General features: G+C 35.1%; 1 protein-coding gene and 2 long non-coding RNA genes across 4 annotated transcripts in view; 1 reads left to right on the top strand and 2 right to left on the bottom strand.

The window, feature by feature from the left end:
- Window positions 1-24,131, top strand: part of LOC100865927 (cyclic nucleotide-gated channel alpha-3) — a 61,020-nt gene that overhangs the window by 25,553 nt on the left and 11,336 nt on the right. The window contains exon 7 of the mRNA XM_086904305.1: window positions 23,823-23,963. Coding sequence (XP_086760431.1) covers window positions 23,823-23,963 — 141 coding nt within the window. The remainder of the gene's footprint in view (window positions 1-23,822; window positions 23,964-24,131) is intronic.
- LOC105736302 (uncharacterized) overlaps window positions 1-24,131 on the bottom strand; it is a 44,199-nt gene that overhangs the window by 12,675 nt on the left and 7,393 nt on the right. The window lies entirely within an intron of this gene.
- On the bottom strand, window positions 14,640-17,123 carry LOC147658083 (uncharacterized). Its single transcript, XR_015290998.1, has 2 exons — window positions 16,988-17,123; window positions 14,640-15,812 (listed from the first exon to the last, which is right to left on the bottom strand). It is a non-coding gene; the product is annotated as an uncharacterized LOC147658083 (long non-coding RNA).

Below are 24,131 nucleotides of genomic sequence, written 5' to 3' on the forward strand. Positions count from 1 at the left end.
ATCGCGTGGAAAGTGAACATTTATCCAGAGCTTACATATGTGGTATATACAAGGAAATTTATTTATTCTGGAAAATTTCCGTATGTATAGATCATAATGATTTTTATCTTTTTTTTCATATTTTTTTTACACAATTTCAAAATATATTTTACAATAGAATAATAGAGTACTAAAATTTAAACATTTGAAATTTTTTGTTCCTTGTCTCGTATGAAGTTACGTTCAAAAAATACCGATATTTTGAAATAATATTCCATTAATTGGAAGAAATTGTTTCATATATGATACAGTAATATAAAACAGAATTATTATTATTACTTTTAATAACGCAACTTGTTAATTGAACTCTCGTAAGGAACTGTGCGAAAACTTTTGAACGTGGGTGCTTCTCGACGAAATAACGAGCTAAAAATAAACATTTTCGAAACGGGAAAAAAACACGATACCCTTAATTCGTATTTTTCATCCGGTGAAATAATGCGGAATAAAGAGAATCGTTGTCTTGGCCTCGTTATTCGCGATGTTCTTATTCGTCGAACAGAGAGAAGATCATTGACGTCAGAGTACAGCTCGAAGGTTAATAGCCTTCTCGAAGACGATTGTACGGAGAGCAGAAAGCGGAAAAAACTATCGGTCATTTTTTTCCTTTTTCTTTTTTTTCCCCCGTAGATGTACGATTAAAAATGTAATTTACTTTTTTTTTTCTCGCCATCGTGAGAATAATTAATCGAAAGGATGGATCCCCTCGGATGGAAGAAACTCTGTCTGGATGAAAAGGAGGGAGGGGGAGGTGACGGCCTTACGCGCGAAATTGCCACTTAGACCTGTGCCGCGGATTGGGTTAAATTTCAATTTCTGGCACACGGCTGGCGAATTATTGGATTACTCGGAATGTTCGACGAATCTGTCCGCGTGACGGAATGTTTCGTGGCGTCTCATTACTCGCGCAATCGAGTTTCTCGGCGGGTGGCTCGCGCCGCGATGAATTTTCGCGCGATCAAGATCGGCCATCACGAAATTACTTCGAACTACATACTCGTTTAACATACTCGGTCGCGGTTCGCTTCGAAATTCGTCCAGATCGAGTGAAAACGTTTCTTCTTTTATCCAATATCGGATAAAGTAAAAATTTTTCTTAAACAATATGGAATAAGAACGTAAGTTAAATGTAAACCGAGGAAATGTTTCATCGAATGTTAGCTAATGAATATTAGAAATGTTTATAAGTTGAACCGTAATTGAAAAAAAGTGTTTGTAAACGAATTCATCATATTAAGAATAAAAATATTAAAATTAAGTATAGCTCAGTTGAAAAATGTTATCGAATATTAATTGAAATAAGAATTGCTCAAACATAAATTTGGGAAATAAAAGTTACAAGCGTGATTGAAAAACAGCGTGTAAATATTGAATTTGTCTAGAATACTAGTTAAATTGCAATTTTCCAAAAAGTAATGCGAAAGTAAAAATGTTTATAAGTCGAAGTGAGTTTGCACATTGATCGACCCTTACTTAAATTAGAAATTTTTCAAAACGTGACTTGATTTACGTTTAAATTTAAAATGGTCGAGAAAAAGATTTGAAATGAGCTATTCTTTTTCGAATAGAGGAATATTAAAATTTTAAAAGATAGATTAAAAAAAAAAAATTCGCACAAAACCATATAGAATATAACGAGAGTTGACGCTCGAAGGAAACTTTCCAAGAAAAATTTCCGCGTCTCCTCTCGCTTATTCTCTACGAACAGGATCATTCATTTAAATTAGTTTTCGTTTTATCGTAGTGGGTGATACGCTTTTTACAAAGCACGACAAGTGGTTACATACGTGGGAATATACGGAAACGATCGATATTCGACAACCGAATATTCCACTGGTATATCTGTCCTCGGGGATCAGGGATGGGGATAATATCGTGACACGAGTCGACAGTCTCGTCGAGATTCTCGGGCAGAATCGTCCCACTTGATGCGCGATATCGAAACACGGCGACCAGAGAATCGTCGCCGAAAACGTCGATTAATCGAATCGCGTACGGAAAAAATCGAACTGGCTGCGGTTATCGAAGAATCATTCCTCTTTTTTTTCTCCCCTCTCTCTGTTATCTATTTATAGCGTTTATCCTTAAGGCGCTCTCTCTCTCTCTCTCTCTCTCTCTCTCTCTCTCTCTCTCTCTCTCTCTCTCTCTCTCTCTCTCTCTCTCTCTCTCTCTCTCTCTCTCTCTCTCTCTCTCTCTCTCTCTCTCTCTCTCTCTCTCTCTCTCTCTCTCTCTCTCTCTCTCTCTCTCTCTGTGTGTGTGTGTGTGTGTGTGTGTGTGTGTGTGTGTGTGTGTGTGTGTGTGTGTGTGTGTGTGTGTGTGTGTGTGTGTGTGTGTGTGTGTGTGTGTGTGTGTGTGTGTGTGTGTGTGTGTGTGTGTGTGTGTGTGTGTGGAATGGGGAGGCAGAGAGAGGGAGGGAGAGTTTTCATTCGTCTCTTTTGTTTAATCCGCGGTTTTATCGTGAAAAAAATTTATTGTTCGGGCCGGTGAACGTAACGCGAAAATTTCTGATAAGCTTAGATTAGATTTTTCTTTTTTTTTTTCTGAATACTGTTTAGATGTGTACGATTGTGTTCGAGAAAAATGTATTTTTTTGGTTTTGTGTTTTTTTATTATTTTTTTTTTTCTTATCGTTCATCGAGTTATTTCTTCCAGTCACGTTGAATTTATCGATTGTAAAAAATGAGAGATCGGTATAGTTTCATTTCTGGGTGGATCTTTATAATTTTGCTTTTCTCGTGAAAAGAGAAATTGTATAAAAAATTATATGAAAAAATATGAAAAAATTTATTACATATCGTATATATTGTATAAAAAATATTTTCACATTTTATTTTATTTTATGAAACGAAACGGTAATCGAGTAAGATGTAGAACGAACGTAAAATGATCGTTCCAAAAAATGTAAGAACGATCATCAAGGTTTTAAGAGGTTGCAATAACCGTTTTCCCTTTAAGATGGCATTAACTTTATCAAATCGTGCAATCGTAAAATTCTCGCATCCGTCGCATCCCCCCTCTCTTCATTTTCGTGTTTTTTCCCCCTTCTTTATTGCGTTGTTCCCCAACTCGAAAGGAGTACTCGTTACTTGGATATTACATACGTTCTTTGCATTCTTTACATCATCCTTTTCTTTAAAAATGAAAGAAAATTGTACAGCGTCGAACGTTTTACGATATATCTACGATATATTAATATCATATTCATATAAGTTTTTATTAATCTTTCTTGAATCTATGAAGAAGAACAATCTTTTTTAATTTTCTAATTTTTCAAAAATTACACCAAATTGCTTTTCAACGTTCAATAAGAAAAACGAAATAACAATAAATTTTAAGAAATTTCAATCTATTGCAGATTCATTCGCGTAAAAATTCTTCTAAAAAAAGAAAAGTATCTTCACTTGTCTACTTCTCGCATGATATAATAACAAAAATCTTTCAAACAGATGATATTTCACAAAATTCATTGCTTCTAAAATTTTAAGCGACAACTAACCTTCCAAAGTGCTCATTGTCTTCAACTTCTCCACAATTTTTATCTCTTGAGCACTCCTTGCACTCCCACTTCATGATAGTATCTTGAGAATAGAAGAGTGGGCGAAAGTTTGGCAACATTGTGTAGATCGATGCTTGACTCTCGATTGCAACAAATTTTAAATTATAAAAAAGCATGAAGCAATCCACAAAAATCGAAGCCTTCGATTCGATCTTGGACGAGAGAACTAAGCTAAAACGAATCATTGTTTCACGATTCAAAAGTACGATCTTTCATCGAGCAATGTAATTTATCGTGCACTCCGCACTAAAGAGTGTTCAATCGAATATAACGAGCGGTTAAATCGACGATTCGAAAGGCTGTGCCGATTGAAAATATTCGCGCGCAATACGAGCGTTCGATTGAACGAGGGAGGGACAAAGCGGTTCAAATTAATTTTTCAAAAAGCGATCGTTACACGAGGCGTTATTAATTACGGCATTAGCGTGGATTTACCACGAGGGGAGAGGAGGGGGAGCAAATTGCGCACGATGAATAAATACCGCGCGAGTCGTTCGCGGAAAACTCGATTGAAAACTCTCCTCTTCCCCTCCAAATGAACAACGTGCGAATATCGTTCTCGATCCGTCAATGGTATCGAGCTCGTAACGCGTTTCGATTCCACGCCTCTCCACGCATCCGATTTACGAACGTCGTTGTCGATATCGTACTGTTCGAATTTCGAAAAAAAAGGTTCATCAGAATCATCACGGGCCTCGCCTTTTTATCGTTACGCGACGATAGAGATTCGTTTAAATTTTGTTTCTTTAACTCTACCGATTGAAAAGTTTGGAATATATTCCATGAGCAAATATTGTGTCAAGCAGTTTAGATTTGAAAATTGGAACAAACAAATTAAAATGAAGAAATTATAATTCCGAAGAGATAAAGAAAAATTAACGTTGAATATAACGATAATAAAATCGAATAATGATAAGAGAGTGATAATATTCGATAATTTTTTATTTCACGGATTTTATTTCACCGAGCGAAAGTTAATAAATTTATCACGCTATCGAAGTATCGATGATAATACATTGCGGTTCGATGTAGAGTCGTTTAGATTTCCTGTAATCATTGATGGTTACTCGTTATGCACAAAATCGAACCCTATTGCCGCAAATTGATCGTGAAACGTGACCGCAACCGATGGACATGTAACCGATGTAAATCAAGATTGTCGATGTTAAACGAAGGGAGAGGGAGAAAATGTGAAACACATGCTATGAAAATGTCGCGCTCTCGTCCCTTCAACTCCATTATGTTAATTTATTCCACTGACAATGCTGTGTATAATTTGATTAACTTGGACATACGCGCGTAGAATTCGAGAATTGAATCGTTCGATCAATGGCTCTTTTTTTTTTGGATCGATCTTTATCTGGTTTAAAATGAAATTACTGAAAGTTCTCAACGTTATATCCATAAAATTTTCAGTCTTCGAATCGTTATATTCGTTGGTAACTTTTTTTTTATACGTTAAAACAAGAATATAATTAATACTTTTGTTCTTACGAACGAAACACGAACGAAATAATTCGTAATTCGAACAATGGAAAGCTAAATTGGAAAAAACGTTCTGTGAAATTGGGTTGTCAGGAATGTATCAGACAGTTTAAAATTTCTATTAAAATTCGTAAAATTTTAGGAAACGATTAATTAATAAACGATATTTCAACGTACGATTTCGAAAAATAATACTGATTTCCCGTCGGAAACAAGTATGTCTCGTTTGCATCAATGAAATATATTCGATTCGATCATAACCGAAATATAAATATATGGTTATAAATTGTTCATTCCCGCGTATTTTATTCCGAAAATAAAACACTGTACAAATCATATATCATATGAAAACACAATACTACGCAACATATGATTTCTACGAAATTACGAAAATTATTATGAAAGCGACGTCTAATGATATTGTTCACACTGTATAAAAATTACCACAAAATACAATAACACATGCACGCACACAGAAATCTATCGACTAACTTTGCGAAAATTTTCGCTTCGAGTTATTAACTGAAAAATACTGACCAATCAGAGAGCCGCAGTAGTAGTATGTGCTGCCACTGATGCGCTTCGGCTGTTTACTAAAAGTTCAGCGACGACATCATCGCTGCGGTTTCCTGATTGGTCAGTATTTTTTGTTGATAGTTCGTTAACGAAGTCGAAAGGAACACTTTTAAAAAGTTGCTTGAAATCAGGAGATTAGAAGTCGATCGACTTGAAAGGATATTTTGTACAATTTATTTTCAACTTTTGATCGAGATATAGAAGTAAGTAACATATTTTATTAAATAATCGTACTAAAAAAATGAAATACTATGGACGTGATACGGCAATATAGTGCAAGGTATACGATCGTCGTGTATATGCAAATAGTTGTTGTCGTTCCGCGTTCCCCGGTCGAAAGTTTCAAACTCTGGCTTGAACAATTCTCGTTTATGAAAGAAGGCTGCGATATATTTCTCGAAACGGACCTTTTGAAAAAGTGGTTCGCGTTTCGGCGAGCTACGCTTGTTCTTCTCGAAAAAAATACGCTCGTTCGATGCATTCTCTCGAGCAAGTTCGAATCTTAATCTCAAGATTTCTTACTTGAAATAAGTTGGAATAAAAAAGTCGAAAATATCGTATTTTTCCTTCTGAATTTTCGCTTTTCTCTCTCTCTCTTAAAAAAATATATCACAACCTCTTAATCGTTTTATATAGCTTTTATTACATCAATTTTAAAATCTGATCTTTCGTTGAAGAGATGTTTAAATAGGTGCATCGAAGCATGGCGTAGAAAGAGAATTAACAACCTGATTTCTGCATTATCGATAGGGACAGAAAAAATTTAAGTATCATATCGAATTTTCCACACGCGATCGATTTGAAGAAACGATTGTAATATCGAGACGTAATAGTCCGTCTCGCTAACAGACGAGCCGAATAGAGAAATTCCGTATCGATTCGAGAAATGATAGAGCAAAAATTTGTGCAAACGTCTGGAGATACGGTTCCGTTCGATACGTGACAGCTGGACTTTCGCGTAATGTTAAAATATTGCGTTCGAAGGAAGAATCTTTTGTAAATCGATCTATATTTTAGTAGAGGATCGGTTCAGTTTCACGAATGGTTTATCGTTGGACGTACAGTGTAGTACATGACCAGAATAAGCATTTAGAATCACGATTATTCATCATCAGGAATCGAGATTTCTTCTCGCGTCTCGATCGATTTTCTTCGTTTTTACTTTATCACTTTAGATAAGGAAGAATAGTGAGGAAGGAAGAATAAGTTATGGCTATGTATAGAGGGCGGTAAAAATTCGTAAATATAATTTGGGTAACGAAATCGAGGATCTGATGAGTGAAGGATAGGAGATTGGTGAAAGGCAAAGTGGTGTCAACGGTCTGGTGTATCATGTGGTGTCGTGGCGATACGGTTGGATGGGAGAGTGGGGAGCGGTGTGGTGGATCAGTGGTCGATGCATTCTTGTCGGTCAGTAAATAAAACTAGGAGAAGACGTCCTTTGCGGGAGTGTACGTGCTCCTGAATATCGATTTTATCTCGAACGAAGCGACCGCAATGTTGCTGTGCGAGATAAAATGTAAACAATACTGTTTACACGCTGGATTTCGCGCCCATTCCAGGATTTTATATACCTCTCCTATATTCGTCGCTTCGTCAAATCCATTAAAAATATAACTGAATTGGTAACCCGTGTATTATCAATGTTCAAATTGCATCGCTCTCTTTTATTAGAGTACCGCATATATAAAATTTTCGAAAAACATATCTCGAATTAATATGAAATCAAAATTGTTGAATTCTATCGAATCAAGGCAGAAACAATTTGGATTATCGATAAAATCGTCTTCTTTCTCTATTAGAAAGCATATAAAATTCAATTTCCACGGACATCCAGTATATCTCGAGACTGCGCTCGTTTAACAACGAAACGAAATACGAAAATACTTCTATCTTAAACTTGAATTAGCGAAATCAAATCTTATATTAGAGCAGCGTAATTCTTGATTCGACTTTGAAGAGCATATCTAGTACAGAAACTAACGACCGAAATACGAGTTCCAATACGAGACAAGTATGAAACTAGTTGTTGAAATTTGTTTCGTTGTTCATGTTGAAGTTTCGATAATCTCAATTTTCGTTAAAAATCTTAGAGAAATTCGGATTAACTCGTTCCGTTATGCATCGAGCAACGAAACGGATGCTCAACTCGGCATGATTTGTACCGAGCACTGCCAATTTATAGCGTCGTGATATCTGAAGCTGCACAAACTTGCCGTTTTATTGACCCTGTTTCCAACCAACCACAGAAGCTGCCGTTATACGTTTCATCTGTCCTTAAAATTCTCCTACCTCTTGCTTTGTTAATCAACTATACGATTGTATTGTAGTTGATAAAATGTAACAAAACTTTCTCGATGGAAAGTTAGTCAAGGTTAATTTTTTTCCCCCTTTTTTTCGTCAGTCTTCAGTATTTTTACCATTCATTATTAGCACTTACTAAATAATACTAGTCTAGTTACTAATCTCGATTAATTTCAAATCCCAATCGAATTTCTAATTTTCTAAACGCCTAGAAGAAGAGTTTCCATAAATAACGACCGAAAGAATTCCAATTCCTCAACTAGTCAAAATTCTAACTATTTTCGAGTACATATTCAGAATTCAACGATGTATTATGGGCTAATTGAGCTGAAAAATTAGAATTTTAATTATTTTAATTATACGTGAATTGGGCGGACGCTTGGATGAACGCCATTGTTGTTTCGATTCTGTTTTGTCCGTTTTCCTTTTTGAACCGTCCTACGACACAGTGAGCTCAGTACAGTAGAAAGAACAAAGGCATCGGTACGATCCACGTTTATATAACATAATTTATTCCTATTATTATTCCCCCATTATTATTAAATAGATTCCTTTTTATTGTGTATTATTCTAATATTAATAATCTTATATCCATAATGCTAAAACAACGTAAGCTAATATAATTGAATTCACGTCATAACTTCGTTACAATTATTCGATTGACTTTGCTTCTTAATTTCGATCGTTCGAATTTCGCCGATCGCAATGCTTGCTCTACCTCTTTACGTTCTTATAAAATTCGAAAAAAAAATCTCCTTCCCCGATAGAACAATCTTTTCGAATCGGGAATAGGGAATATAAAAAAAAAAAAAAAAAAAAGAGAAAGAAGAAAGTTCAAATTTTTGCTGATCCTGATCAGTAAAAGCGTTCTATCTCTGTCCGATAAAATTCAAGCGGAAGAAAAAAAAAAAGATCCCCTTCCCCGATAGCAGAACAATCCTTTCGAATCGATGGAATGCGAAAAAAAGAAAAAAAAGAGGGAAGGGAAGAAAGCGCGATCTCGTGACACGGGGCGCATAGAAAAGGCGGGTTAGGTTCACAAAGCGGGCCCGTGGTTCCATATTTCCCGCTCCCCTCCTCAAAGCGAAGAATTTCCTATTTTTCCGAATTATCGCGCTCGATCAACGGACGACCGCTCGATCCACCGCCTCCCCTCCCCTCCCCTCCCTATCCAGCCACGAGTCGCCAAACAATGATTTCCCTCACGTACAGGCGCCGTTCAACCGGCACAATGCGGAAAATTGCGGTGATTGCGGACAACGTGAACGCCGCCGTTCGTCGAGCCGTTGTAGAGGGTGGGGGGAAGGAGAGGGGAAGGAATTCTTGAGAGCGTGCCAGCCGTTCGTAATTGCGAACGGCCCGCGACTTACGAAACTTTCGGCGTCGATACTTCTATTTTTTCCTCGACTGAACGTGTCTTTTTTTTTTTTTTTTTTTTTTTTTTTTTTTTTAATTTCATTTCTACCGAACGACCGGATTTGTTCTTAATCGAAAGAAAGAGTAAATTTACATACTTTAATATCTCCGAATTTGAATTAAACTGAACTGTGACGTTTTGAAAACGCGTATCCTACCTAAAAATGATCAATCTATTATTTTATACTTATTATAAATATATTTCACGCGATAAGTTTGCCTAAATAAAGAAATTGAATTTATCGACAAATTTCATTCTTACCGATCGATCAGATTTATTCTTAAACCGTTTGCTAATCGAAGAATTGCTTTAATATTTTAAATTTTTAATTTTCATTTTCCATTCTTTCATCGACAAATTTGATTCCTTCCGATCTCTATTATGTATCCATGTATCCCTGAATTAATTCGAATTCCCTGTCTCTGTTCGCACATTTTTCTTCTTCTTCTTCCTCCTCTTCTCTCAATTTCTTCTTTTCTCGGTCGGTAATCACGAATCACCGAGGAAAGAACAAATGCAACGCGATGGAAGCGAATAAAAGGTAGTTGGGTACGTCATATCGCAGCCATTCACCGCGAAGAAAATTCTTCTTGTAATGAGAAATCTAGAGAGTTGTGTAGCGCGCGTATTCCCCGTTGAAATTTTTCCCCATCCCCATCGCAAAAGGGATCCTGAATTTCCTGAACAAAAAATTCTGTCCCTGATTATTTTTAAATATTCCCGATATTCATTCCGTGTCGCGTGAATTAGATCGATTTATAGACCGAATATAATTATTATCTCTGTTCGATGAGTTTTTTTTTAAAATTACTTACTATAATTTTGTTATATTCAGTGGATCAAAAGGATCGATTTTATATCAACGATGTCACAAATTTACAAGATAACGAAATCGATCGATTCAATTTACGATTCATATATAAACGGAGATAAACAGAAATGGACGCTTTATTAATTCATTCGAGATACGCGAAATTTTATTCGAGGGAGAAAGTAAATTAAGTTTATTATCGCGCTTATTCGTTATTTCTGATTTCGATAAAACGATTAATCAATACACGATGATGTTTATTATATAATGGTAATGAAATTACCATCAAACGCGTGCATCAAATGAATGAAATAATTCTTTCCCCCTTTTTTGTAAAATATAAATAATATCGCGTAATAATATTCTTTAATTACGAAGTTGATTATTAAATATAAAAAAATCGTTGCAATTGTTGTTGCGATAAAAAATAATAAAAAAAATATTCTTCGTACGAAGGAAATATTAATTAAGCAAATATATAAATATAACAACTAGGCTGTTCGTACAAATTAATATTTTTCACGAGATATAGAAATGGAATTGAAACAAAAATCATTCATGATGTACATTTTTACTTTCGAATATTTCAATATTTTCTTGCCTATCGTTCTGTAGATTTTTCTACGTACAAATTTTCCACGAATGCATAAAAATCCGCAATTTATTTAATGATATGAAACGACGACCATGCTAGAATTTTGGATTTCTGTTCTGATAACAATAATATATCGCGAAAGCAATAACAATAGCTTTATTCCGCTCTTTGAAAGAAAATGGATAGGACAATGAAAGTCTCTCGCAATAGAATCCAGCTTGCTCGTTACGAAACCTTGGCCCGAATTCAGAGAGTGCATCCTTGAAAAGGGCAAGTGCCCTCAACGCATTTCCAACTATCAAATTCGAAGAGAAACATTAACAAATCGCGAACAGTTTTTTTTTTCTCGACTAATGAACTCATTCTGTCCCGAAAAATGTTCGAAGAATCTCTAACTGTATTCGTACGTGCTCGAGAGATCAATTAATCGACAACGAGAAAACAATAATTTCTAGGTAAAATTGAAAAGAATCGAGAGAATCATCGATAATTTAATGGAAATCAAATTAATAATAAAAATAAAATCTTCGCGAGTCTTTCTTCGTTTATCAAATAAATTTATTCGATTAAAGGTTTCGAATATTTCCATATTTATCGAATGTTGAATATTAAGAAACATTTTAAAATTCATATTTCAATATAATAATAAGATTTATTAAGGATATTAGAAAATCTCTTTGTTTTTTTTTATCATAAATCTTTATATGAAAATAACGAGAAAAGTAAGTAATGTCGAAAGAGACAAAAATTATCGACATTTCCTCAAAAAAGAATTTTATTCCGTCGTCCATTTGTCCAACCAATGAAGATCCATATTCGAATGTTGCATCGTAAAACATCCAAAGCGTATACGTGACTTACAGCGCCACGCCTAAACCGTGTAATTCCGAAGTAATGGGTCACGTGTGTGATCCGTACCCACACGGACGACCATATCATCGTCGAGTAGAACGCACGAAGCCGATTGGCTATCGGCAAGGAACGACCGAACCGAAACGAAACCCGTCGCTCTTGGATCGCATCCACAAAGATACGTGTGTAATCTTGATCCATTCGTTTGTCCATTCGTTGGCGTCGTTCAATTTTCCGTCGTGACTTCTTTCGTCGAATGATGTTTCGCACGGTGGATCCTTCTCTGGATTCTTCGCGATTTTTCTTTCCAAATTTTAGAACCGATGGACGGTGTGAATGTGTTTTTTTTTTTTTCGATCGATGAACTTTCTTCGCGCGACATGTGAACGTAAAATAACGTAAAATATTTTGCGAAATATTTATTTTCAAAAATAATACTCTTTCATCTTTTTGATAAATTTTTCGAAGAGAAATCGAATAATTTATAATAACACGCGCAATGTTTTTACAGTGTTTTTCCAGTGTTTTTTCGATCGACGAAAATTTTCGATTTAAAATCAATTCTTCGACCGAACGATGATTTGCTTTGGGAAATAACGTAAGGTGCTCTCGTAATATTTGCCCGTTGATCTTCGTTCCGATTGGGAATAGCATTTTGTAAACATCAAGAACAAACAATTTTCATTTCTATCAATTAATAGGAATTGTGTGGCGCGGTTTGCCTCTATTCTAGTATACGTGACAGCAATTGTTACGTTCATTAATATATCAAACGTGTATATGGTATCTACGTGTACCAAGTATCACTTTCTCGACTATACTATACTAACTTAACTTTTTACGATTAAATTTTTACCGTAACTCGTTAATTTTAGAGAAGAGAAATTTTTTCGTATACGTATAATTTTGATAAAAAAGATAATTGTTCGATTTTTAATTCCCTTGATTATCGACGAACGTTTAAAGTAGTTTTCACTTCCTTAAAAAATTTCGAAAAAGTTTATAGTATCTCTTTCAGAGAATCGCTCATTTTCAACGTGGATAGGGAAGATGAATACAAGTGAACGATCCTTCGAGAATGCATCACGCGGAATTCATTTTCATTTTCTGATTTCCCAGCAGACGTTTCCCAGGTGTGGTGGCTGCTAATCCGTTGAAAGTTGGTTTCTAGTAACTGAAACTATGCTTTAAACCACGCCAGTTCAGTTCGAGCCAATTTTTGATCAAACGATCGATCGGTTTCTTTCATTCCAATTACGAAAATAATTAGAGAAATTTTAATTATGTGGACCAAGTTGTTTTCAGATTTTTTTTTTTTTTTTTATGAAACGAAATCATTAAACAAACATATTATACATAAGATGTTGAATATATTCGTGGAATTTTGAAGGATCGATTCTAAATGTTAATCAAAGTAAATTCAAAAAATTGAAATGCATTTGTTAAATTTTAGATTGCGGATTTTTTTTACGACGTTGTGCAAAAAATATTTGAAATATACATTATGATATTTGAAAAATAAAACAAATCTTAAATTCCATTTTCTTTGATCATATTCATAAAAATTGCGATGTTTACAGTTAAAATAATCTAGCAATTTGTTGGAATGAGATCGCTCTCCGTCTCGTTTCATATAATACGAATTTAAATCGTTTATAACTCGATACAAATCTTAAACAATATTTCTATATATATCTTCCAAAGCAATCCTACGAATATTAATATTTTATAAGTAGTAAAATCATGAAGGATTCTGAATATTCAAAGGAACAGTCCAAAACGGAACATAAATAGCCCCAAGGGTAACAATCTCCTAATCCTGATGTAAATCAAACTTACACAAATACGTGTAAGCGCAGTGAACTGTATTTCGAAATAGCAAGAGGAATAACAAAATGTATTTAAATCGTTCCTAATATTTTAAAATTAATTATGAAAAATAAGCAAAATTTTTTGAAAGATTCAAAAGTAATGTGGATACTTTTTCGAATTCAATCTCTTCTAAAATATTTTCTATATTTTGGTAAGATTTCGTCATACCCATCATTATCGATCGATAAAGAAGGCATCGATAATATGAATCTTACCAATCCTCGAAACAACGGAAGAACAATATCAGAAAATAGCAAAAGATAAGAACAAATAATAAAATTTGAGGTTTTCATTTTCGAGAAAATGAAGTTTGAAAATGCATTTGCCATCTTTGTATCTCTTTGTATCTAACGTTGTCAAATCGTTTCGTCTGTCTCTATTACAAGTTAAAGATCGTACAAAAGATTCATTTCTTTCAAGTAACGGAAGTATCCAATTCGTGTAACATCTTCAAAATGCTAAAAACCTTGCAAGCGCTTGAAAAATCTTATTCTCGATTTATCTGAATAACCCTGTTACGTACACCGTCTATCCGCGGTCCATTTATTAGCCCCGAGCCAACACCAGAAATCCCAGATTACCCCGATCATTTTATCGCAACGTGAAACATGTTTCGTTCCACGGTCCCGCCAGTATCGTTAATCGCGATAAATCGTACAGAATCGCGAACCGATCACGCGTTCCTCCTCCCCTCTCCGTCGTTCGAATCCGCGTGGCGGCGAGGCGCATGCGTGCACTCGATCTCCTTCCTCCCTTTCCATTCTCTGGGTCAGCAGCAAGGATGAATGAGTCGAGGGGAGAGCGGCCTCCGGGGATGTCACCGATCCCTCGCGTCACCCTCACTCCCTCCCTCCCTCCCTCCTCCGCGTCGGGGGTTAAAAATAGCCGGATCCACTGACGTCATCGATCTGTCGTCGCCGGACCAGAATGGTGAGCCAGTTCGTAACATTTGAGTAGTGGCTCAAAATGCAAAATCTTATCTGTGCAGCCGCATGAGGTGATTGAGGCGTGTAGGTCAGTTACGTACACGATCGATCGATTTTCGGATTTTCAACAATGAAAGGAAATAGGATGTTGGAGATTGTTGGAGAGGTCGGTATTATAGAGAGGAATTTTGCGAATTTTGTTCCAATTTTGCAGAATAAATTTTATCATAATAATTACATAACTTTGTATTAATTAATTTTTCGTATACTCGAAATAAATATTATTTAAATACAATTCAATCGAAACGAGTTACTCGTACGATCGAAACAGAGGAATCATGATAACGAGAGTGCGAAATAAAATTTGTATAAACTTTCAAAAGAAGTGGACGTTAAATAAAGATTTGTCTTTATTCTTCAAATATCGTAATGCACCTGGTACATATTCGAATATTTTTTTACGTTTTTAAGTAATGGTAAGAAAAATAACGATAAGAATTAACCGTTTCTCTTATCTTTTCGTATCTCTTTCTTTTATATCGTTTTTCATCAGTTTTGTTTTAAGCCAGTCTCGAATGTGTGTTAATAACACGTGACCATCACCAGCCCTCCCCACCACCGCGTTTCATCGGTCTACGCTTTTTCCACACGGATGAAACACGCGTTTCATTGACCAGCTGGAATTCTCATCGAAACAGCGCGGCGCTGCGGTGAGGCCGCGTTCCTGTGGACGATTCACAGCGGCGATTTTACAAAGTTACCCCCTCGACTCGATTATTTCGAGCTCGTTCGAGCCGCCGTTCGACGACCGTTTTGCGGATTTTGGATTGAAAGGTTGTCGAACGCGGATGGAAATTCTCGCGCGAATCGGATACACGATTGTGAAGAGCGGTTTTGATTTAACGAGTCATCGCTGCCTTTTTTTTTCCACGCGCCGCGCAATAATGTATATTAACAAAATTCATTTTCAAATATATAAAAAAAATAATTGTTTCTTATACATTTATTACATTCGGAGAAATAAGCAATAATAATATTCCTAATTTTAATTTTTCTATTCCTTTCAATGTTTGAACGATTGGTATGTCTTCTTACATTTGCTTTTTCATTTTATAATTTTCAGTTTCGTTGTTTTTATCGTTATTTTTCGTTAAATTATCACCATTTTTCCTTAACATCTGTTTCTTTAGAATATTCCATTTCCAATTCTCCAATTTTCATACGCTCGTCAAATTCGAAGTTCTTTCTAATTGCCTGCTACAACTTTTTTGCGTGGTTTTACTTTTAAGAGCACAAATCACAAATATTTGTATATTCATGTATATTTTTTATATGTCGATTATTATTGTATGTATTTTCGTGTTATGCATACATTTTTACTGAAATAATAAATTATACATGATGAAAAAGCTGAATATATAATTTTCTAAAAATTAAATCTTAAATCCGAAAAAAAATTAATTTTGTTAAGCTGTCGATTCACTGTGGCTGGTTGCAGATATTGCGGCAATTGTGGGGCCGCGTAGCGTTTCGAAGTATCTCTCTCGCATAGAAAAATCGAGGGAAATGTATACACGGAATTATCGAGTGTAACAAGCGCGTTCGACTCGAGTATTTCTTAGACGGTCAACAATGCGAACTGGGTCGAGGCGAGGAGGATCGATCCCCCCCCTCCGATGATGTAAATGAACGAAACATTCTGTTTGGGACACGAGTTGTCGCATCGCGATGCTCCTCCCCTCCACGTTCGAGGATCGAGCAACGTAGAAATTGAGAAAAAGAGACAAATTCATTGTTTTCCAAGTCCTCTGCTACATCACGAATCCAAAAAAATGTAGGGAGTGCTCGTCAAGAGGATAAATTGGCAACACCTGCTCGAGATGGATGGCGTATTTTTTGGTAGACGCCCACGCGGTTCGAAACGGTCGAAACGCGAGAAGAAATAATATCATGGTTGTTTATTACATTTTCACGTAAAACATTTAATTTATAATAATTAATTAATTAATTAATTAAATAATAATAATATAAAATGAGTTTCTTGAAAATTGACTAATTAATTCGAATTACTATATCGTTTTCTTGTTCATTGCAATTATTTAATTTTTTCAACAAAATATAAAAATTATAATTTTTTTATAATTAATTAATTAAATACAGTCACGTATTTAAGCTACACATTAATTGTATAATTTCCGAATATTAGACAAGAAATTTATTATATTCCTATTTTTAATATAATCTAACGAATACTTTTATGCAAAATTCATCGTGACTTGGTATCGTGAATCTTTCGCTTTATAAACATCGCTAAACGTAAAAGAAAAGAGAAAAATTATCGAGATTTCAGAAAGGATAACTCTTAGAAAGGTTAAAACAAATGTATTCTTCAATATTATGATATATATTCTAATTAAATACTTATCTTTTAAACAAAATCGTATAACAGATTGCAAACATTGGATGATTTTAGAAATCTCGTGCATTTTTCCATATTTTCAAGTTCAAAAAATGCTGGATTATCTTTGAACAATTATGAAATACGATATATTACCTTAAATATCATTGATCTTTGAACGAATCTGAGAAATTGATTTTTTTTCGTAATAAATGTTATAATCGTTTACGTGTACGAAGAAGAATACGTGAAAAGTCGACGACTCGTCGAAGCCTTGGTTGGCACGCTACTGATCGCCAACCTCCCGAGAGACCGTTAATTCGTCAAACGAGAAAGAGAGAGGGAAGGCCTCTCCCCCCGATTTGAACGTCGGTTGCTTTCCGCCCTACTTCACGCACGGATCCACTTGGTGGCGCGACGTGTTTCAAAAAGTGTAGTATCGCTGAATTATTCATCACACGTTTTCTTTTCGGCTACGACCGACCACCGCCCACCCTCCACACGGGGAGAGGGGAGGGCTTCTCGTTAAGACGTTTGCGAGATGAATACAAAACACGCCGGCTGCCGGTGAAAAATAAGCACCAATCATCGGCCGTCCTCTAACAATTCATCTTTCCCCCGCAAATCGAAACGAGCTCCTTTCGGATCCGTCTATTTCGAATTTGCGCCAATGCCGTTCCCACCACGTTTCTTCGATTAAATTTCGAACGGAACTCGACGAATTCTAATTGTATCAATAATTGAAATTAGAAATTGTGATCGCGTTGAAAATATTTGAAACACACAACTACTCGTATGATAAATAAACAAATTTCGAGATTATTAGAAAAAAAATAAATTGAAATATTCATCCCTCTTGAACGGGCAAATTTTATGTTATTTCATTATTTTGTTACAAATTATTTTATTAGAAGTTAGAGATAGTGATTTTGAAAAATATTTGAATACACTACTGACTATATGTTAAAATGAAAATTTATTCTTTTTGTCACGTTCCCAGGAGTCGAGAAATTTGCTTTAAAAATCGTACGAATTAAAACATCGAATATTCCAACCTATATAATCTGGATACATCCCTTCTATATCTGAAGCACGTCAAAACGAAATACCATCGATACACATTGTAATAATTAACGTCGAGAAAATTGGCAGTAGTAATAATTCGCATTACCTTCAGTCAGAGAGCCTCGTTCGAACGAATCGATTCCCTTTGATATTTCGACGCGGCGAATCCATTATCGACGATCGATCAAACAGAGAGAGAGAGAGAGAGAGAGAGAGAGGAGGCAGGCAAGCACACGTGACGCGATCCATCGGTGGTATATGGCCAACGGTGCATCGAAGAAGGCACACTAATTCTGCCGTAAACGTGCACGCCCTTAATACCCGATCACGTATGCGTGCACCCCCCACACACCTAGGATTAGGATTCTAGATCCGGGCAAACGGGCCTGCTTCCACTCTGGTTTAACAGTTCATCCCTTAATCCAAGCGTTATACCCCTTATCTCGGCCTTATCCGAGTAGCCGTGCCGGATCGAAAATTCGCTACCGGCTATTCATTACGGATTATCCGGCGTAGCTAATCACCCGGCCAGAACAACTGTATTTCGACAAAATGGATCGAGGCGTGGTCGATTAGGCGATAGGGGTACTACCACTTAAGGGGAGGGGAGGAGGGGGAAGAGATCGACGAGATAAAATTTGAACGAGTTCAAATTCGAGAGATTGGATAATTTTATTAATATACGTTATTCGAATAATTGTTTTAACTAATTCGCTTTTCAAATATACTTTGGATGGAAAAATCAACGTGTTTCTTATTATAGTTTCGAAGATAAATTTTTTTAGGCGTTTTTTTTTTTTTTTTTGAACCAGGATAGAATAATTTTTTGATTGTAATCTATTCTTTAAAAAAATTAACTTCGTTCATTATAAAAATTGACGAAATAATTAACGGAAAAGAATTATTCTCACTCTTGATAAAATTTGATCAAGAAAAATTTAAAAGAAACTTTTGACGATTATTAGAATTTTTGAATATCGCAATATTGTATATTTATTCTTTTATTCAATACTTTTAATCTAATAATAAGTTAAATAATTAGATATCTTGGGATCCTTAATTTCTCGATATTTTTCATATCTCGAAAGAAAGGAGAATTTATTTGAACCGAAATGAAATCTCGCGCAACTTTTCGAAAGTACGATTGAAATAATTTTTTACGTGCAGCGTATAACTTTTTCAACTTTGATCAGTTAAATTTTTCATCGATTTTCGTCGAGTTTTTACACCCCTCGTCATTTTCCCTCTACACGAATAAGATTATCGTTATTAAAATCTGAAAGAACCTATTATTATCCGTATAAAGTGTCAATTTTAAACGATTCTAATTAATTATATATATAACGTGTATGTGAATTATATATGTTAATTTTTCTCGATGAAATCGCGAGAGAAAAAAACAAAATCCGTCAATTCTCGATGTTTAATTGTATATTCCGGTAGATTTTATTCAACAATCGAGAATTAGAACGAATATAGATTATTATTAAGGGATATGAAACGTGAAATCGGGCGGAATTAAATATTCAATCAGATTCTGAATATCGAATGAAGGAGGAAGAACGCAGACAAATGCCTTTATGAAATTACGTTAAACGATCGACCGCCGCCATAAAAACGTCGAATCTGTTTCCATGGATCACGTCGAACCGTAAAAAGTTCGTATCTCCTCCTTTGTTAACCTTCCCTCAGTTCCCGGATATTCAATCGTGCTTCCGTCTTCACTTTTATTCGAACATGGGAACATCTCACCGATCCGTCGATATTTCATAGATTTTTTTTTTTTTTAAGATCTCTTTTCTTATCTTTACCCTCACGAAAAAAGCGAGATGAATATATTCGTGGATTATTCTTTTCTTTTTGCGAGATCCGTGTGTAGAATCGTAAATCGAAGGAATGACAATGATTTTATTACACAATTGTAATATCTAATCTTAATAGATTATGAAATGATTCGATTAGAATAAAGAATATATAGTAAGAAAGAATATATTTAATAAAGGAAATAGGAATAAGCTATGTTATATAGATGTTTGGGTCGATGTTTTCGTTCCGCTACACTGAGCTCACTATGTCGTTTAGGACGGTTCGAAAAGGAGGGGAAAAACAAAACAGAATCGAAACAGCGATCGTACGCAATATACAAGATACGAGTCGCGTATATAAACTCAACGATCCGAATTCCGTCATTCTATTAAATTTTTATCGAATGTATTAAACTTAGATATAGTGGAATTTTTATATTTGTCATTAATTAATTCTTGATAAACTATCGATGGACGAGTAGAGAGATCTTTGTATTTCGATAACAATTAACGAAAAATAATTGGATATTACAAATTTGATCGACGATACAAATTTTTTTCGATGCATTCTTTTCAAAAAAAAAAAAATATTTAAAAAACGATAGATTTCATAATTGTACATGTTTACACATCGATAAGTATTACACATCACAAAGTATCTCGTTGAAATTAATGTAAGAGTGAATGACACGAACGACAAAGTTGGAAGAAGCTATTCCATAGAGGATGAGGCGGAAGAAAGTTCCGAGTGGCGTGGACGGGGTCGGTTTCAATCGGAAATGGGCTTCCAACCAGCCGAATAAACGACAACCGAGCCACGATAGACGCGGGTCGAGGCGCAATTTAAACTTTCTCGTTCTCGCTTATGGCTCCTTCGTCCAACGAGATTCCGGCTGATAGGCCGAAAGAAGGATGGCAAAAGATGATGGCACTGACAATGTACATAAACCTATTTCTAAAAATATCGACAGATTTTGGCAACGATCTTACAAAGATTCTTCGTTCTTCATCGAAAAACCAGATTTTTACTAACAAAACATTTTTAAAAATAGAATTTTTTTGTTGGATAGCATATAACTTTCGTGCTACAACTACGATATGTTTGAATTTTTTCGGATAATTATTTAAAATTAATCGCAAGATTGAGAAAATATCCCTTTTTCAACAAAGAGAAAAGAAAATTGGTGAAACGAAACACGAGACTGCAATGGTGCAATAGGTCAATATTTGAAATAGAAAGAGAATTTTACATGGAACGATCAAAGCGATCACGAATACTTTGGCGCATTTCCGGCGAATAGGAATCAAAGTTAACGTTTAATTTTGAATTTAAACGATCGAAGGTATACAAAAAAAATATTTTTTTTTTGTATTTTATTTCATACGAATATTCCCATCGAGATGTAATATTCAATAGAATACGTCAAATGGAAATACGTTCGATTAAATTTAATTAACGAAATTTCTAATTATCGACAACACGTCTAGTGCGAATGAATCCGCACTCGATATCCAAGCGCAAGGCAATCGTATTAAAAACAGCCTCTGACTCCCCGACCCCCGCCTAAACGATACCTCCAACTGACTCACAATCACTTTCAAGTTTTACTCGGTCGGTAAGAACAGTTGCCCGCCCAATTCCCTTCCACTTAGCCGAGTGGATCGAACTTGCCTACTTCTGCGGACAACTATACGCTGCAAACAGAACTGCGTAGAAGAGCAAACTTGTTCGACTTTCTTCGTGTTTCTAATAAAGTCTCGTAAACTAATTTCTCTTTCACATGAAGTGAATTGCGATGTTAAAAAATTGGCGAAATTGTGACACGGTATTTATAAATATAGATATTGGAACAAAATTGTACATTACGTTTAACGATATACAACGATATATGTGTAAATCATCCACGATAAACGAATGGCTCCTGTGTTTCTGGAAAAGTATATTCGTATATTCTGAATCCACAGCCTCATGTAAATTACATAAAGCATAGTTACGAGAGAACATTGAGCTGAACTTTAGCACGAATGTGTCATCACTTTCGAAGACTTTGTAAATTACGTTTGGGAGGAAATTGCAATTGGAATTGAAATTATGTTTAAAGATAAAATTAATAATTAAAGAATCTCTTATAAAAACTCAAAAAGTTAATTGATAATTATTTACAAGAAGATATTAGCTTTCGTGTTGATGACTTTTTAATGTAACAAAAATAATTTAGGTTAGGTTAACCCAATCATTAAATCGCCTAACGATTAAACGACTTTCTATTTAATTTTGATTCAAGTATATCGATATGAAACAAAAATTTATTCAATTTCTAGTTTTATATTAGATTAAATTATGTTAGATCAATCGATTTTTTAATAAACAATCAAAAAATCATCGAAATCATATAATAATATCTTTTTATGAATATCTATCGAAAATTTGTACATCAGTGACTAGATTCCTATTTAAAACATAGAGATATAAGAAACGCATTCGCATAAATTGAACTTGTATTGCGATTATTTACGAAAAAATAGCTCCTGCGAAATTCTCCTGCGAAACGATGAGAATTAAAAGCGCTAAGAAAATGAAGGAAGAAAGAAAAAAGAAATCGAAGTATTTTCGAGTAAATCCGGATAAATGCGCGAGGCTAACGAAAAGGGAGAGGAGAGAAAGAGTAGAAATTACGCGCATCCGCCGTAAAATATCCTTTTATGAATACGGTGGACTCGGATCTTTATGAAACACCGTCATTTCCGTTCTTCCATACTGGAATGCACGGCGCGAGTAAATTAAACGTTTCAGCTAGAACAACATCGGGTAGATGATACGGTACAGTAGCTAGCGAATGTAAGAGCAGAGGAAACACGATTTTTATTAACACGTTGTTCTGCGTTGGACGGAGTTGGACGTTTTACGACTTTCTCTTCGTATCTACTTCTCCCCCTTTTCGCGCTTTTTCGTCGAGACAATAGCACGTTCCACTGGAGGTTATATCCAGAGTTGGACGCTAATGAGCCGAAAAATAAATAAGAAAATTTCGAATAATGTCGTTTTAACATTTTTTCGTTCGTCTTAAAGAGAAACGTAGTTAATTAGCTCTTTCTTTAATACGCGCGATCATATCTTCGTTAAATGCAAAACAAAATTTCATGAAAATTAATAACGAAGGGGCGTGATCAACGAATGAACGAATGTTACCATAGCATAGTCAAGGTGTGCGAGATATTGTTAAATTGTAAGAGTGAGTCACGAGAGCGTACAGAAGGTTTCTTCTTTACCTACGAAACCTAATAGAGGAATTAAAAAGGTATGAAACTCGAGGCAAAATAGAAATAGTTGTAAACACACTTGTCAAGGTTGCTCGAGCTCAGTCTCTGAATCGACTCCCAAGGACACGACACTTAACTTGTTAAACTTCGTTCTCACTTCGATCGTTCAAATTTTCCTCGTCACGAATTCGAATACGCAACAACGTTACACTTGCTTCGAATAATAAATTATTCGAGTAGATTTATTAAAAAACTTTAATCGATCAATTTTGTCTCGATAAATCATTGTCTTAAAAGAATACTTAAGAAATACATTTTTCTTCGAGTTTTAAATATCAAGAAGATGAGATATATTTCAAGTTATGAATTATGAAAAAACCAGGACGGAAGAATACCAGGGTTTGCCGTATTCATTCCAATTTTCCATAAATTCGACCGGTAAAAGCATCGAAACGATGAAAATATACGCAGAATATTCCGATACGTGACCGTGCATCTCCATCCGCCGAGTCGAATTCGTCGCTCTTCTCTTATTCATAAATTTACTAAAACTACGCCACTCGTGAACGCCTTCCATTTTCGATGGAATAATCACGATGCCGCTTATTACACCCTATACATTGATCGATCGATAGATATCTCGAGAATACACGTCAGGAATCACGAGCAGAGGTATTCTTGCGTGAAATTTTTAATTAATACCGGTTTTTGTTCCGACTGAAACATTACTAGTACATTGATGTATAGGTATAATTGACAAATACATATTTTTGTACACGTCGTAATATTCGAGATATTCGAAAAAAAAAAAAAAATATTTCGACAAGGGAAAAATCGATAAAAGAAAATTGTTTTTACAGCAAAGTTGGATGGTGTGAAAACGTACATGAGGATGAGAAGAGTGCCGAAACATCTTCAGGTAAAGGTCATTAAATGGTTTGACTATTTATGGTTGACGCAAAAATGCTCGGACGAAGAGAAAGCTGTCAGCTGTCTTCCCGGTAAGTTTTCCTTTGTTCGAACAAAGAACAATTCCAGATAGAGCAAATGTACGTTTGTCTAATAAGAAAAAATTTAAAAATGAATGAAATATCAAATGAACGTCTTTTTCTCGTTATATATATTTATTCCACGGAATTTGCATCATTTTGCATAAATACTTTTACCCC

The sequence above is a fragment of the Apis florea genome, unplaced genomic scaffold (genome assembly GCF_048593485.1).
Source record: "Apis florea isolate Af1SG1 unplaced genomic scaffold, ASM4859348v1 contig_2350_pilon, whole genome shotgun sequence".
NCBI classification, from domain to species: Eukaryota; Metazoa; Arthropoda; class Insecta; order Hymenoptera; family Apidae; genus Apis; species Apis florea.